We start from the raw sequence: 16039 nt of genomic DNA, 5'->3' as shown, positions 1-16039 counted from the left end.
ACAAATCACTGCTAACCCCATGGCTGCAGAACAGTCTCTTTATTCACTACAGCTTCAAGACTATGCAGAAATGTCATCTATACTGTGCTGGAAACAAAAAGAACAAACTTAAAAAACAGAGAACCTATAGGGGTTTTGCATTTACTAGCCATGTTACCCGTTTCTTTTTCTGTGTGTGTTTAGAGTCGAGTCAAGAGTAGAAAAAACACATCTTTGTGTTTCTTCACAGTAACAGATTTATGTTTAAAGGTCTCAGTTCCCAGGGATAAGAACCACTTTTTTCTTTACAGGCGTCTTTGCAGAAAAAAATGATTCTTTTCTCACTATCAGGTAAATCTGGAATCCCTAGCTAAAACAAAGCTACCACCTTACTATCTACAATGCTTTGCAAAAACATTCAGAGCCTTTTCGATGATGTCCCATCAATAAATGTGAAATTACAAAATGATGCATACCCATTTTTTGCAACTTCATATTTTATGCAAAATCCAAATACTCAAACTGAAGGGTAAAATAAGTTACAGTAAATTTCAGCAAAATCTAAAGAGTAAAAAATGAAATATGATTGATTGCATAAGTGAGTTGATTGCATTAAAGGCAGCCCATAACCTAATGCTGCCACTTTGTTTGACAGTAAGGATGATGTTGAATGTTGGGTTTGCATCACATTGTAACTCTTTGAATTAAAAAAGTTCCAATTCTGTCTTGTTTGACCAAAAACTTTTGTGCCACATGTTTGCGGTTTCTCATAAATTCTTTGTTGTAAACTACATGCAGGGTTTGAGATGTCTTTCTTCATTAATGACTGCCTTCTTGTCAGTGTTGACTCATGGACATTTTCTCCCATCACAGCTATTGAACTTCATAGCTTTTTCTAAATCACTGTTGCTCTCACAGCAGCACCCTAAACCTGTTTCCTCCTTGCCCGGCTGCTCATTTTGGAGGAAGAGCCTGATCTAGACAGTGTCTGGGTAGTAAGATACACATTCCACCTCTTAAAGACTTCACCATGCTCAAAGGGATATTCAACTTCAATTTTTTATATGCTTCACTTGGTCTGTGCATTTCTACAGTTTAATCCCTTCAGGTGTTTTGAAAGCTTCTTAACATCCATTCAAACACATCTTTGCTTAAACTTCAATACCTGACCAAGGAACCTCACAGAGACAGGTACATTTATTCCGAAATCAATGAGAACCATTACTATCAAATCCAAACAGAAGCCTGATAATTAAAATAATTAATTAACTGTGATAATTAAACTGTGTGCTTAAATCTGTGCACTCTGCTGGACACTCCACTCAAAGCGATTTACAGGTAACGGGGACTCCCCTCCACCACCACCAATGTGCAGCCCCCCATGGATGATGAGACAGCAGCCACAGTGCGCCAGAACACTCACCACACATCAGCTATTAGTGGGGAGGAGAACAGAGTGATGAAGCCAATTCATAGATGGGGATTATTAGGAGGCCATGATGGATAAAGACCTGGGGGTAACTGGCCAGAACACCAGGGTAACACCCCTACTCTGTTCCCTGGGATTTTTAATGACCATGGAGTGTCAGGACCTCAGTTTTACATCTCATCCAAAGGACAGGGCCTTTTTACAGTATAGTGTCCCCGTCGCTATACTGGGGCATTAGGACCCACTCAGACCGCAGGGTGATCACCTCATTGTGCTTTGCCCAAGTCATTCATTTATTTTTTTCCATCTTACTCTTAGTTCCTCTTTACAGTGTGGTGTAATTGTTATTGGGGATATTTGTAAGATAATTATTTCAAAACACTATTCTGTTACATACAGCTATTTCCGAGTATCTCCTTGCACACATGAATCATCAAATTAAGCACTGGAAAACGGGTAGGTTATTATATAAGCAGTATGACCAACAGGATAAATTAGGACTGTAGAAAACTGGAAGTGCAATTACCCTTACACTGGGTTAAATTAGCTGACTAATTACCAAGATCGCCTGTTATACCATGGAAACACATTGCCTTCTCCACTTCTTTTGGTGGCAAACAAAGCAGTGTTTTAAAAGACTGAGCAACATAGTCAGCCTTTTTTTGTGTGTTCTAAAATTTTCCCAGATTTAACACACAGTATCCCACACAGGTGAGGATGTGCAGTTCAAGCCAATCCCCTGAAATATTATACTGTAATTTAGCTTCTGTTTACCCATCTAACTCTCATCAAATGAATAATGTGCAGTTTGCACAAAATATTAGCTATACAATTAGAGGGACTTTCTACTATATAATATGCATTAGACATTAGGAGCTTTTGTGATGTTATTCTACTGCAATTCTTATTTCAGCCTTCTTTATTCTCCAGATTTTCCTCATGATGATAGGTTAAAAAAAATGAAAGAAAGCTCAGAAGTACCTGTAAAATAATCTTTTTACAGTCTCAAAGAAAACAACATATTTTACATCCAGCTGCCCATTCATTATCAGAAAAGGGCTTATTCTGGGTAACACTACTTACTTGGAGCCTACCCCAAAAGCACAGGGAGCAAGGTAGGACCAAACCTCAGAGATGGGATGCAAATTCGTCATGGCGCTCGCACGCTCACAGAGACAATAGAAACACGGATTAATTAATCTAGCTCACATGTGTTTGGAAAACTCACACGCGTATCATGGAGAGAAAACGCCCATTAAAGCCACAACACTCTTGAACGAAACCCCGGACCCAAACACTGAGAGATAACGGCGCAAATATCTACTGCACTTCCCTACAATGAATTTTGTTACTGAATTTCATGGGAAGGGAATTTTGATCCTAAGCCAACATACAGAACACTAAAACTAGCATTAGAGTTAACAATAAAGCAATCCAATAGGTCATTTCGCTTTATGTCCACATTCAGTGATTTGACAAGAACCAGCATCTAAAGGAACCCTAGAGGCTTCCCTTCAATTCCAGAAAAGAGACAAATCTGGTATTATAACTTCTTTATTTTGCTACACATGTTCCTTCACTCAGTGGTTCTCTTCAGCATGTTCCGTACACAGAATAAGCAAAGTGTCCTCAAAATCCTTTCAAAAGACCAAGAGAAATTCAAAATTTCGGTTACAATATCTAGTATCTATGGTACTTGGCAAAGCATTACTTTATGTCACTCAGGCAGGAAATATGGTGAGAGTGTGAGAGATCCAGCACTAATTTGTTCTGATCTGACTTTTTCAACATTTGCTTGCTGGCCACAGTAACAGAAAACAGAGTCTCAGAAAGTAGTCAGAGCTCTGTCTAAAGTTAATTACCCACAATGACAAGAAAATAATTTCAGCTGGACAACTAAAACTAGGTAAGTGCTTTAATGAAAAGATAAAAAAACACCCTAACATCCGGAGTTGCTTATATTTTGATCGCAAAATTATGTACATAGTGATTTCTGGGCCTTAAAAAATAAAAACATTTTTATTAAGATTTGCAAACAAAAATATTTCAAACAAAACAACTACAAATGTGAAGGGGAAGTGAAATTGAGAATTGTTATTATGTATAAAACTCACATAATATCTGTCACTTACAACATGAGGTGTACTCCCAAAGTAACAAAAACAAAAATAACATTATTTTAAAATATGGGAAAAGTAGAAACTTAAAATATACATTTTATGTATAACATTATTTTATAACCATTAGAGTCTATTATTTTGATTTTGTGGCAATGAAAATAAAATGTATATTTTCCAAAGTGCAAATAGTTCTACATTTCTTGTCCAATAGCATCTTTAATGTCTACTCTAATCTTTCGTGTATGGTTACAGTAAAACAAAAATGACTGTTGTGACAAGTTTCTTTGCACATTCAGGCACTGCCCAATAGACCTGCAAAAAAACACCAATTTTGAATGCTCAAAAATGTATTTAAAACATTTTGAAATAATAAAATATTTCAAATGAAATCAAAGAATAACAAGTCTAGGTGTAAGTGGAATTGATTGCTTTAAATGCATTGTTTATAAACATTGGAATATTTCAAATCAATGATTTTCCCAGGTCTGCTGCCCAGTGATGTAAAAGCAAAGGACATATCAAGCAGTTACTCAAAAAAAAGATTAATAAATGTTATAAAAATGAAGGTAACAATAAAAAAACTAGGCTTTGGAAATGTTTGGGTAAGTAGCTGTGTCAGTAAGCATAGGCTGCTAATGAAGTTGTAAGGGTTCACTCCAAGCTGAAAGGTAAAGAAAAGAAACTACATTTCGGTTGCCTGAAGAAAGCTCCACAGCCAAAACGGTTTCTTTTCTTTACCATTCAGCATGGAATTAAACTTAACCTCTTCCTTGTAAGCTTTGAAAATGCTGTATTCATAAATTGTGTCAATTTTAGGGCTACAGTAGTTGTTTGCAGTTCTAAACAAGATAAAACTATAAAAGTCACTATAAAAAGTCAAAGACTCACCCATTTCCTGGGTCTTCCTCTTGGTCTCTTCTCTCCAGTGGCCTCTGCTTTCTGCAAAATAATGTTTTCTTAAGAAACATTTCTTAGGACACATGCATAATTAACACTTTGAATTAAACTGTAATTCAAGCTTTGTAATGCTGAGCAGAAAATGACACTCTGTATACTATATACTGTAACACTTTAACACTATATCAACGCATAACGCTGTAAACATCCACAATTTACTGTCTTTAAATCAGCACTTTACAGATAACAGGTGATCTGCAACCATTTTTCCCACTCTGCTACTTTGAGCACCAAATTTTATTTGCATCTCCTTGATCTGAGGTTAATCAAACTAAGATCTTAGGGAAGTACACAAACTCATTTGTATCTGCTGATAAGCACTAGTCTGCATGATGTAACTACTGCTTATCTAAAATCTTTCATTTTGTTTCACCCCCTTATCACAATCAATGTATGTGAAGGCTAAATAGTTACCTGCAATATGGAAAAAAAGCTTCTAGGTATAGAAATCAGTGCTAGTGAATGCTGTGATTTTATTGAAAACACACTTCTGTCTGTAACAGCTTTACACTGAAATTAAAGTAAAATGAAAAAGTGATTGAGAGTTATATGACAAAGTGTTGGTCCCAATTTCACTTTCTCCAATCAATGTTTTCCAACCATGCATTAACGTTTCATGACTTTTTTTCCCCTTTCACTCTTCACTCTACAAAAATCACAATAGGAAAACTGCTGACAGTGCAAACAATTAAATATTGCATGTAGTACTTTATACTTAATCCAATTCTTGTAAAATCTTTTTATCACATTCATTTTACTGTCAATTCCATGGATCACCATGATAATTTCCTGATGTTAGGACAAGAGTTTGAAGATTTATGCCTGACATTCCTCCATTTTCCTTATATTCTGTTTTTAGAGTATCAGTAGTGCAGCTGTGCAATTGAAGACAGACATTTCTGATGTAAAAAATAAATGAATATTACATCACATTTCCTTAATCCACAACCCCAGAATGAACCTATTATCTGATATAGTTTGCACAGCAATGTGCTCCCTGTCAGGCTTTACAATGGCAGCCTTTTGCACATATTGTTCAGATAAGAATATGAGAAATGTTACAAAAGAAAGGAAACCATTTGACTCCAAGTTAATTGGTTGCTTTAGTTAAATGGTGCAGGCATCAGCATGCCTAATCCCAGATAGGGGTTGGTACCAGCAAGTTGCTCAACAGTTATTTGTCAAAACCACTGGGCTCAGTGGCAGATATGATGGAGGAAGACTAATTACCAGTCTCCGAAGTGCAGTGTTATCCTAATGTCATGATAACCTGTTATCTTTTTGCCTTAATACACCAATTAAAACAGAGTTTAGAGAGGTGATACCCATACAGAACTCAAAGGCTAGAGTAAACACACAGTTTTCCTTCACACTCTGTGTTAAGGTTTCCATTGCACGAAAATATAGAAACCAAGGTAATTGTTATATGCAAGTTAATTATTTGTAGCTACACAAATTTCCATTAATTACCTATTAACTTCCTCTAACTACATGCAATTTAAGTTAGTACATAGCTTACCTTAGTTCTAAAAGGATACTTTAACAATATATTTAATATTCAACCATGTTGAATATCTCTATATTTGTGTATAATATATTTTGATAAATATATAATCATACCTTTAATTACAAAAAGGTAACTAAGGCAAACTACATGTACTTACTAAATGTAAGTACTCCTCTTCATTCATCTCAGATAAGTCTAAGCTTTTTTCTTGAAGTGTTGCATTCAAGCATCCTTCACAAACTTCAGGTACAGTATGACTGATATGTGTCTTAGGCCTTTAAGGTTTGGTGACGGGTCATACAGTGCTGGACGAATAAATCGCCATCGTGACCTTTCCATAACCTCGTTACTCTCCCATTGGACAAGTAAAATGGATGCCCCATCTGATGTAATTTGCTGCACAGCATATTTTGCTTGCTCATTTTCCAAAAACTATACAACAACTCTATAGTCATATTCACTGCATTACATCGCTCAGTTATGGAAATTAAGTCAAAAACTCAAATTTCACATGCATTAGCATTACAGTACTCAAATGGATGGTAAAAAAAAACCTGACTCTTGTCATTGGAGCCAGTGATCTCCATCTACAGCTGCTTGAACAGTTTCACCTAAACCTTGAAGTTTGTCTCCTAAATCGTAATGTTTCTTGCCACCATTCTTGCACTGTAATCTTTGAAAGGTAAGAGATGTTGTTAATTTAAGTGTCAATTTCTTTGAAGATGAGACTTTCATTAAACAGAATTTTGGCTTTTGCTAAACTACAGGCAAAGCAAGACCGTTTTGTAAGTCTTCGCCATCGCAGTTAAAAAACATTTAAGCATTTAACATTAAGCTTTTACCATACTACGTCTTTTGGCTTTGGCCTCCTTGATGAATTGTCCTTCTTTACAATCGATGTGTGAAGTTTCTAACATTACTCTGAACCATTTCTCAACACAATCACAAGCTGCAGGGGACTTGAGCTGTTTCATTTTTTGGCCAGATCTTGCACATAAAGCAGTTTGTGGGCTTCTCGAAAACAAAATATTCTCTTGCCCAAGCTGAATTGACTGATCTTTTTTTTTTCCACCTATTTCCACACTTTAGTTTTCTTTTTATGCCCTAGGTAGCGAATGGTTTATCTGATTGGAAACAAAAAAAACTTTTTGTTATAAAAATGCAAAAAGATTCTCTACATAGGTAACCATAGTTATTGAAGAGTGTACTGTAGCTCTCTAACTCTCAGGTGGCACAAATGAGAGATTAAATCTAGCCCATTCACAATGCTATACCAATATTATATCGGTATCCTGTCATTTAAAATATAGCCTTTAAATTGTAATTTTGACCAATCCGTACCAAATTGATCTTTGATTTCTTTTTACCACAAACACAATACCAACCCCTGATCTCAAGTTTGTGTGTGTGTAGGCCTATTCTCCAAACAACCTCTACTTTTTGACTGATTGAACAATTCATACGAAGACACACAAGCCTCAAAGGTGAAGGCTCTCAGCATGCTGAAATGAGATGATGACTGATACAAGATCAGCAGGAATAAGGTGGAGCTTCCCCACCCATCTCTGGGCACTTGCTTATATAACCGTCTGGAAAATTCACAGCTGTTCAGTTGAGGACGATTAACAAGACAAGACGAGTTTAAATAATTTAATGGATATAAAGTGTTTCTCCAGTCTCCAGTTTTTGCCAGACAGAAACCTGAAAGTAACCTGACCCAATCTGCCTGACCTCTATGAAGTTTCCAAAGCGATCCAGAGAGCACGATTTTCTGAAATACTGGTAGGTGGAATCTGCTGATGACTGGAAGAACAGACGTAAGTGCCACTGAAGGAAATTATTTTTCAAGCAGACTGGAGTTTTACCTCCTTTCTTAACAGGTACATCTATCTCAGATACAATCAAGTTGAAATGTTTTCCAAATTCAGTCACAATTCAGTGTTGAAGGAAAATACAGGAAACAACCAAACATCCACACGCTACAAATATCCGACTTTCTTTCTGCTGAAACAACAACATCTACCAGTTATTATATCGTTTTTATGTGGTCAGCTTCATCTCAAAATATACTTAAGAGACATTAAAACTGTAACAAGTGGTTCCAATACTCATTGGTTCTAGTTCTAATGCCGCTCAGTGTAAATGAGAATAGACTGAGTGAATAAACATTTTTCTCAGTATAGTGGTTCCATATGTTATGTGAATCATTGCTCTGGACCTGACTCTTGACCTATCAACTATATAAAGAAAAGAAATGTTGCACATTTGTTTACAGATAAATGTTTACACTGGAAATTCTAGAAAACTCATTTTCCCTACTCTTATAACTTTGGTTTTAACCCTCCAGGTCTGCAGGATAAACAAAACACATTTTTTACAGTTTCAGACACAGTTAAATGAAGCATCTCTGCTGCTTCGTAAAAGAGGAAGCCATAAATATCATGTAGGACTGAGCATTACTGACATATTAACGTATGTGGAGGAAGTCCTGCCATCGATATCCCCATCCCATATCCTCTCTTCTTTCCAGGGGTAACAGCTTTTAAAGCCAGTGTAAGTTTGATAGCTTCAATGTTATTTTTTGAAGAGAACTGATTTCCTAATTCTCCTACTTCATTAATCCTTTTTGAATTATTAATATCTTCTTTGCTTCCATCGATACTCCCAATGCCAGTTGTTTGAAGTTAATGCCTCTCAAGTGAGCCAACTGCAGCAAGTACACAATTTACAAATATCTGTACTTGTTCTACAGGGGTCCCATTCATTAGGCCACCTCCATGACTGCCAGTGCCTCCTGTTGACGTTGAAGTATGAAATCTGGAACAATTGTATTTATATGTTTAAATCAAAGTCTTTGTGTTTTTGGTCATTGTTTTCGTAAAGCTAATAGTTAACAACACAGAAAAGGCTAATAGCCCCCTGAATCAAGGAATTCCTACCTTTGTTTACTCTAAAACTTACTGACATTTCGTTCCTTTTCTGGTAAAATCAACAGCTAACTTTTGTTGCAGATTAAGTTGGGAATTTTAGCCGTGGCTCTTGATGGTTATTAGTCCCACTATGCTTTCTTTTTAATGATCAATCTATGTACAGTACAACCATTAAAAATCCTGCAACTGAAAAACCCAGGATAATTAATATTACATCACTGACTTTTAAGTCTACAATATCCAGTGCCGATACGTCTTTATGGCATCATATCCCTTTAACTGGTAAATATAAGTGACTCTAGATGTAAATGTCACTGCTGCAGGCATTTCATACTTTATGATGAGTGAAAACAGAGATACAGGTGTTCTCCTGAACCAAAAAGCAAAAGGTTAAAAACACCACCTTAACCGGGAGCTCAAGGCAAAATATAACAACAATGAAACTACTTTCATGATGAAAAATTATTCTGAGCAGCAATTCTGTTGAGACTGTACATAAACCACTAGTGAGAGTTTGAAGTTTGTGATGCTCAAGCTAAACACTTTATTGGTATTCATTTAAACAGGTTTCAAGTGTGACTTATACAGCTGACTATCTGTGGCTAAAGCATGTTACAATCATGCTTTTGAGTCTCCAAAAATGAAAATGATCTAGAATAAAGATCTGATTTAGCAGTTAAATCTTGTTCACTGATGAGTGGTGACTCTGGGAATGGTGATTTGTAATAGATGCGAAGTCAAGGTACAGGTACCAGACAATACATGAGCAAGAAGTTAATTCACTTTCATTTGATGTTTCTGAGTATATCCAAATATTTTACTGCACATTTGTGGAATGTGAGTGAACTTACATTGGGCATATGAATGCATGCTCAGATACCATATACATTTTACAATGTTTAAAGATTATATACATATATATTTGCCTAATTGCCTAATTGAGACTAATTGCCTAAATATTCAAGCTGTATAATTATGTGTAATGGTCAGGTGAACAAGCTAAACTGGTTAATTCTGAGCATTAAGAGCACAATCTAATGCATGTTTTATGCAGAGTTCAGAATCCAGGGGATCTTTATACATCTGAATTCTCCCCACAACAAATGATCTGACGTAAGAAAACTTTTTACATAGCCAATCTCTTATTTTCCTTTTGAATTACACACAGTTGGGTCCAACATCACTGAATAGTTACAGAAAACTGTTAGTAAACACCTAATATAACTTTATTAACAGGGCAAAAGTACTGTTGTTTCCAATTAGTTTTATTACACTCTGAATTCTACATAAATCAGAATTGTTGGTCACAGTTACAACACTTTATTTGAAGAATATTTAAAAGTTTTCATCCACTTGTTTCCGGCTACACGTTTAAGACACAGTAAAAATAATTTTCATCCATACCACACTGTGAAATGTAATTGGCATTAGATAAATTCAGATATCAGAGAGATTTCTTAAAGGATTGTGTCAACTGCTGAATAATGCCTGTAATTTCAGCTCAGTATTATATATGCACTATGAACACATAAATCACATTCTGCTGATTTTACTGTACCGTATTGCTTTAAACCAGAGATTCCGGCAAACTGATTAGTGAAGGAAACAATGAATGCTGGTTTACGATTTCATTTAACTAAGTATTAACTTCATGGGTCAAAATCACTGTGATTTTGTGTGTGTACCTGGACAGTGTTTCCTTTGCAGGACCAAACAAACACTGAAAAACCTAAGTTTGCATACCGAAAACGTTGGGAAGACAATCAATCATTTTTTAAACAATCTGAAATGTCCATTTTACAAAATCTTGAAGCACATACTCATTAAATGTTACGACTTAAGGACAAAATAAACATTATAATCACTTTGATTACAGTGAATATTTTTCACTTTAAAATGTTAGAACTTTTAAAAAATGATTTGAAGTAAAAATTAAATTGATATAAACCAGAACATTCAAGTAACTCTTTCTAACCATAATTTAACAGTATGGTATTCAGGATATGTGAATATGTTTACATTCTCAAAGAGGTAAATCCTAACATTTCTTACCATAACCAGACTGCCACTATTAAATTAACCGAATGATATTGGAAGTGCACAATCTAACCTTTGTGACATTTTTAAAGCGAAGATTCTAAGTTCACATTTACATTTTTATTAAATACACCCCAGAGATGCAAAGAAAAAGGTGTGTTTTTCAGGAAATTTAGTGCACCACAGAAAAAGAAATAAAAACCCTAGTTGAGTATGTCAGCTTATTAGCAGTGTTAAACTGTCTTTCCCCCTCTATGTACATGCATTGTCAAGTTTCACATTACCCGTTTCCTAACAAGCACAGTTTGTTTTCAACGACCCAAGGACAGTTTACCAAGCCCTTACAAAATCCCACAGTAAAAAACAGCATACCATGTGCTGTAGGATTCTGAAAATCCCTAACAGGAGATAGGGTTCCAGTCTCTCGACCAGCCCTTCTGATTTAAGGCTATTTACACTTTAGCGACTAAACAAAGACACAGACCCCACCAGAGTATTTTTAGCTGGCCCTTGGTTTGGATAATACATTTTTAATTGTGAGGTGTAATGGTCTGTAAGCGAACACCCGCTCAATTAATCATGAGTACCTTTGCATGTCTGCTCAGTGGCCTCCAGCAGGCTCACACTTTTCTCACATGTTGTGAACACTTTAGTACATTCCAAGCTTCAAAAAGCAGCGGGGCCACACACCAGTTTGAGAAAATACCAACACTTGCATGGAGGCAAGACTGCGGCAGCTCCCTGCCATTGCCTTTGTGGGTTTTGTCTTTAAAGGGCAGGGTTTATGCACAAAGTTTAAAATGAGGCGCTCACACACACAAAAAAGCCAATGACAGGCTACGCTAAAAGATTGTAATGCCTTATTGAGGCACAGTTTATAAATGGAAAAATCACCTGCAAAAATGTATTAATTTAATATTAGTTGCCTTCAAAACGAAATCTGAAACTCACACCCTGGTAAACCCCTGAAGCTTTTTACGATAAACACAGTGTGTCAGTTGAAGTGTTTGCAAGTTATTTCCAAGAACATGTGCACTGCTGAGAGGGAAACAAAGTATGCTTTATTTGTTTAATTATTTAAGTATCTAACTTTAATAGTCAAGTAGCCACACATGCAACCCTGCAACTGATGCTAAGAAGATGTGTTTGTTACAGGTACATTAACAACCTACAATGTTTTCAACCCCCTTACATGCAAAGAAAGATCATGATGTCACTACATGGGTAATTGTGCACAAGGGGTTTGACAGTGGTTAATGAGAGGGGAAGATATTGACCACATAAAAGCAAAACATTGCTAACATCTCCACATCAAAGCCAAAGAGTTTGAGCTGGAGTGAAGATTATACTTAAGATTTTAAGAGTCTTGCATATTAAATAAAAATAAATTTTAGGTTTTATTGAAATGTAACATTTAAATGTTACCTACCTTTTAAGAATTGTTGCCAAGCTGCTGCAAACGGTATTACTACGCAAGGGATATTGCATCTCAGAGGACTACTCTGTGAATACATCTTACAGATAAATATCTAAGACACCATACAGCATGACTCTAGTAGAATGTCATGATTTGTTATTTGAGCTGTAAGAACATGTGCTGAGGAATTATAGGGGTTGTTGGCTTACTGGTGCATCCCAATTTATAAATGTGTCTTATATGTTCAGTACTACTTTGCTTTTTTCCTTATTTTAGGATGGTTATATTGACGTTTTCATTTAAAACCAGTTGAAAGGGGACAGTGATTTTTTTTTTCAGATTAACTAACCCACGCGCATTTTAATTCACAAATTTGAAAAGCAATGATTTGGACGGAAACCTAGTCGTGCATGTCAAATTTCTCTAAACTCCCTTTGAAATATTTTAACCTTTAAAAAACCAACTGCATTCCCAAAATTGTAGATTTTATTTCAGATTAAAAAAAAAACTTTCAGAAAATATAGCACTGCAATATATAATAGAGCAAGGTGACAAAATTATTACAAAGCCACATTCAGGATTGCTTGTACTGGGATATTGCACACTGGGGCTGACTGGTGTAACCTCCTGCTTGATAATGATAGTAAAAAATGAAAAGCAGTTCCAGTAACTGACTCTGACTCCTAACATACCAAGAGCAGATTGGAGGAAGCACTTGAGATTCTGCATTATATAGAACGAATGATATATAAATTAATGTTGAGAAGAAACTGGTATTTGCTTCTCTATGCTTGATTTAATATTAACACTCCTAAATTCTACATAGCTAAAAACAACAAGAATAATATTCATGACTTCCTGGGATAATAACATTTAAACAGGGTAACATAAAATTGAATTATTAATAGTATATATGAGGGAAATTGCTAAAACTCTGCTGAAGTACATTGAGTGTTTCACTGATGTGTGCATGCAGTTATTTTCAGAGGAAAAGACATATGTGCCCTATGACATTTCACTTCTTAATGGAGCTTTGGTCATTAAGGACCTCATGGACCTCATTTTAAAATAATTACCAGATTCATTTTTCACTGAACGCCTGTCAATAAAAAATAATCTACTTAAAACATTATGTTAAAAATCTCTAACATGATAAATGTGCAAGGACAATATTGTTTTGTAAACCAAAAAACACATTGTGGTAAAATATAATTTAAAGTTGTGTGATAATATGCATAAAAACAATATACTTTGTGTCACACAATGAATTTAATTACGTTTCATTACTGATAAACCTTATTGTCAGCCTTCAGAAACACCACTATAGCTACAGTACCCTCCTTGAAGCTTCCCACCAACAAATATTTCACAGAAAGTATCAAAATAAAGTTAATGACTCATTTGCAACACAGTTTTACAGCATGAAATTCGAACGTGTTCCACAGACAAGCATGTGCAGTGTGCCTGACACCAAACTAACAGTTCACAGACTGATATTCAAGGTAAAAATCAGCAAAAAAAAACATTTAATTCCCAATTTGGATTGGGTCTCATACCCCGCTGGTTGGAAGAAAAATTCATATCAATGCTAGCTAACAAGACATTTAAATTGATCCATTTAACTGAGATTATGCAATCTGAGTAAAGATGATCTCTAAATACAAGAGCACGAATGGGATCTTAAATGCTAGTTTATTTGGGAATTTTCCCTTGTTTTTGTTGTATTACTTACATACTAGTATATGGTATGTTTCTTTCATTGTTGTCAATCAAACTGCCATTTTAAGTAAAGATTTCCATACAAGTTTGAATTTCCCATGTAAAGCGCTGAACAGCTACATGTACTCCTGTTCAACCCTGACATTTATCCCCAGGCCCATCTAATACCATTCTGATTTAAGGATGTTGTGCAGAGCTCATTTTTTCAGCAGTATTTGGGTGGCTTGACCAAATACTGGACATAATCAAACTGAGCACATGAAAAGATATATACAACATTTACTGAAGTAAATAGAGGTGATACAAATCCACACCAATTCCTAGTTGCATATGGAATTTTATTTGAAATGTACATTAATTAAGCCTCACTCCAACAAGGTTATAATTTCTAAAATTAGCATTTCTCCTCAATTGAGGCATGCATTTTTAGATTTACATGTTATAGAAGTCTCTAACTCGTAACCTTCAGCCCCTTTAATTTTGCAATTAAGTCACTAATTTGCAGTTTGTCCATCTTTTTTCATGAATTGTGCATTTAACACAACATTGATATGATCCTGTTTCATACACTGCTGAAGAAAACTTGAAGTGTTACTCTTTAAAGAGTAAGCCACTGTTTATTCCCTTTGGTATTTGCAGTGTTTTACACCTTTCCATATTACATAATAGGCTGTAAATGATCAGCAAAATGCTTGAGGTGCAGGATACAAGTTTCTTCAAAAATTCTTTCCCCAGTTCAACATGTCCTTTCCAGTTATTAATAAAGCAAATAATAGTGTCTTCAGCAAAAGGCTAGACCAGTAGACATGAGTGCTTTCCCTCACCAGCATCCATAAAATAGCACTTGTGCAACAGAGGTATAGAGAACATGAACAATCTTACAACATCTTGATGATAATGGATTTTAACTCGCTCTAGCCTCTTTAGTCTTACAATCAATTCCTTGCAAGAAACAAGAATGCACAATTTCCTTCAGTTAAAATAACAAAATCTGAATTATTTTACAACCTTCAACTTTTGATTTCAGTCCTGTTCAGCCTTTCAGTTCCTTTCAGAAAGACTTGACTTCAATTTTGGAGTAACAAAGACTGCAGGCAAAGGCATCAAAAGAAGGGGGGAAAAAATGAGGATGTATTATAATTGTTTAAATTCATTTTAGATGTTGCACAACTAGGCATGTTAAGAGCACATGAGTGGAACTGAAAAACAATCTTATAAAAAATCTATTAGAACTGACTGGCTACGTCAGAATGTCTAAGTGAAAGAACTTTTTTGTTATGACTCTCTTTGCCTTCTAATTTACATCTTTGTCTTAACAGTGCCATAAGACTGGTGTCTACCTGACTTTCTTGTGTGTTCCCAAAGAAAAAGAATGTACTGTACTATTATTTTGTCTGAAGCACCTAAATAAATGATCACATCCCAACCTGCCTGGGGCCTTAAGGCAAATATGCATTAATACTTTAAACCATGAACAGCAGTGGATGCCAAATAACTTTCCACATTCTGGCCTGTACTAATAAATACAAAGACCTGAATTTTAAGATACCTCTCTTCACTCATAACTTTTAAATACTATATTAGGAGCTGTCAAAATGTCAAGTTCGTGGGAATAAGACTGGTGAAATCTTTTCTCTGCTCAATTACAATTTATTCCTTTTAACATTTGGAGTTGATTCTGCTCAAATTGTGTTGTTTTTGCCAGACTGATGAAATAGCCCAACCTTTCACTTCATTTCATGTTTCATACAATACTGAGGGGATATTTGGTCTTGCAACTCAATCTACATATTTACATACATGTAACAGTAACAGGTTGACCAAATGAGTCAAAATTAATCTAATTGGAAAGCCTACTGATGTTCTAGCAAAACCATAAATTGCATATTCTTATGCATAAAACATGGGAGTTTAAATTAATATAATTTTCCAGCAATACCCCTT

At 35.4% G+C, this 16039-nt stretch overlaps 1 protein-coding gene across 2 annotated transcripts in view; it reads right to left on the bottom strand.

Moving 5' to 3' along the window:
- The window catches only part of hmga2 (high mobility group AT-hook 2), a 70438-nt gene that overhangs the window by 50618 nt on the left and 3781 nt on the right, over positions 1–16039 (bottom strand). The window contains exons 3-4 of one of the 2 annotated variants that reach the window (XM_088923525.1): positions 4417–4467; positions 3693–3840 (exon numbers count right to left, since the gene is read on the bottom strand). In XM_088923525.1, the coding sequence (XP_088779651.1) occupies positions 3775–3840; positions 4417–4467 (117 nt within the window). In that variant the 3' untranslated portion in view covers positions 3693–3774. Of the gene's footprint in view, positions 1–3692; positions 3841–4416; positions 4468–16039 lie in introns of those variants that run through there. The other variant, XM_088923526.1, reaches the window with a different exon arrangement.

The sequence above is a fragment of the Atractosteus spatula genome, chromosome 8 (genome assembly GCF_055471065.1).
Source record: "Atractosteus spatula isolate fAtrSpa1 chromosome 8, fAtrSpa1.hap1, whole genome shotgun sequence".
Classification (NCBI taxonomy): Eukaryota; Metazoa; Chordata; class Actinopteri; order Semionotiformes; family Lepisosteidae; genus Atractosteus; species Atractosteus spatula.
The sequence above is the reverse complement of the archived record's forward strand: the minus strand, read 5'-3'. Positions and strand labels throughout refer to the sequence as shown.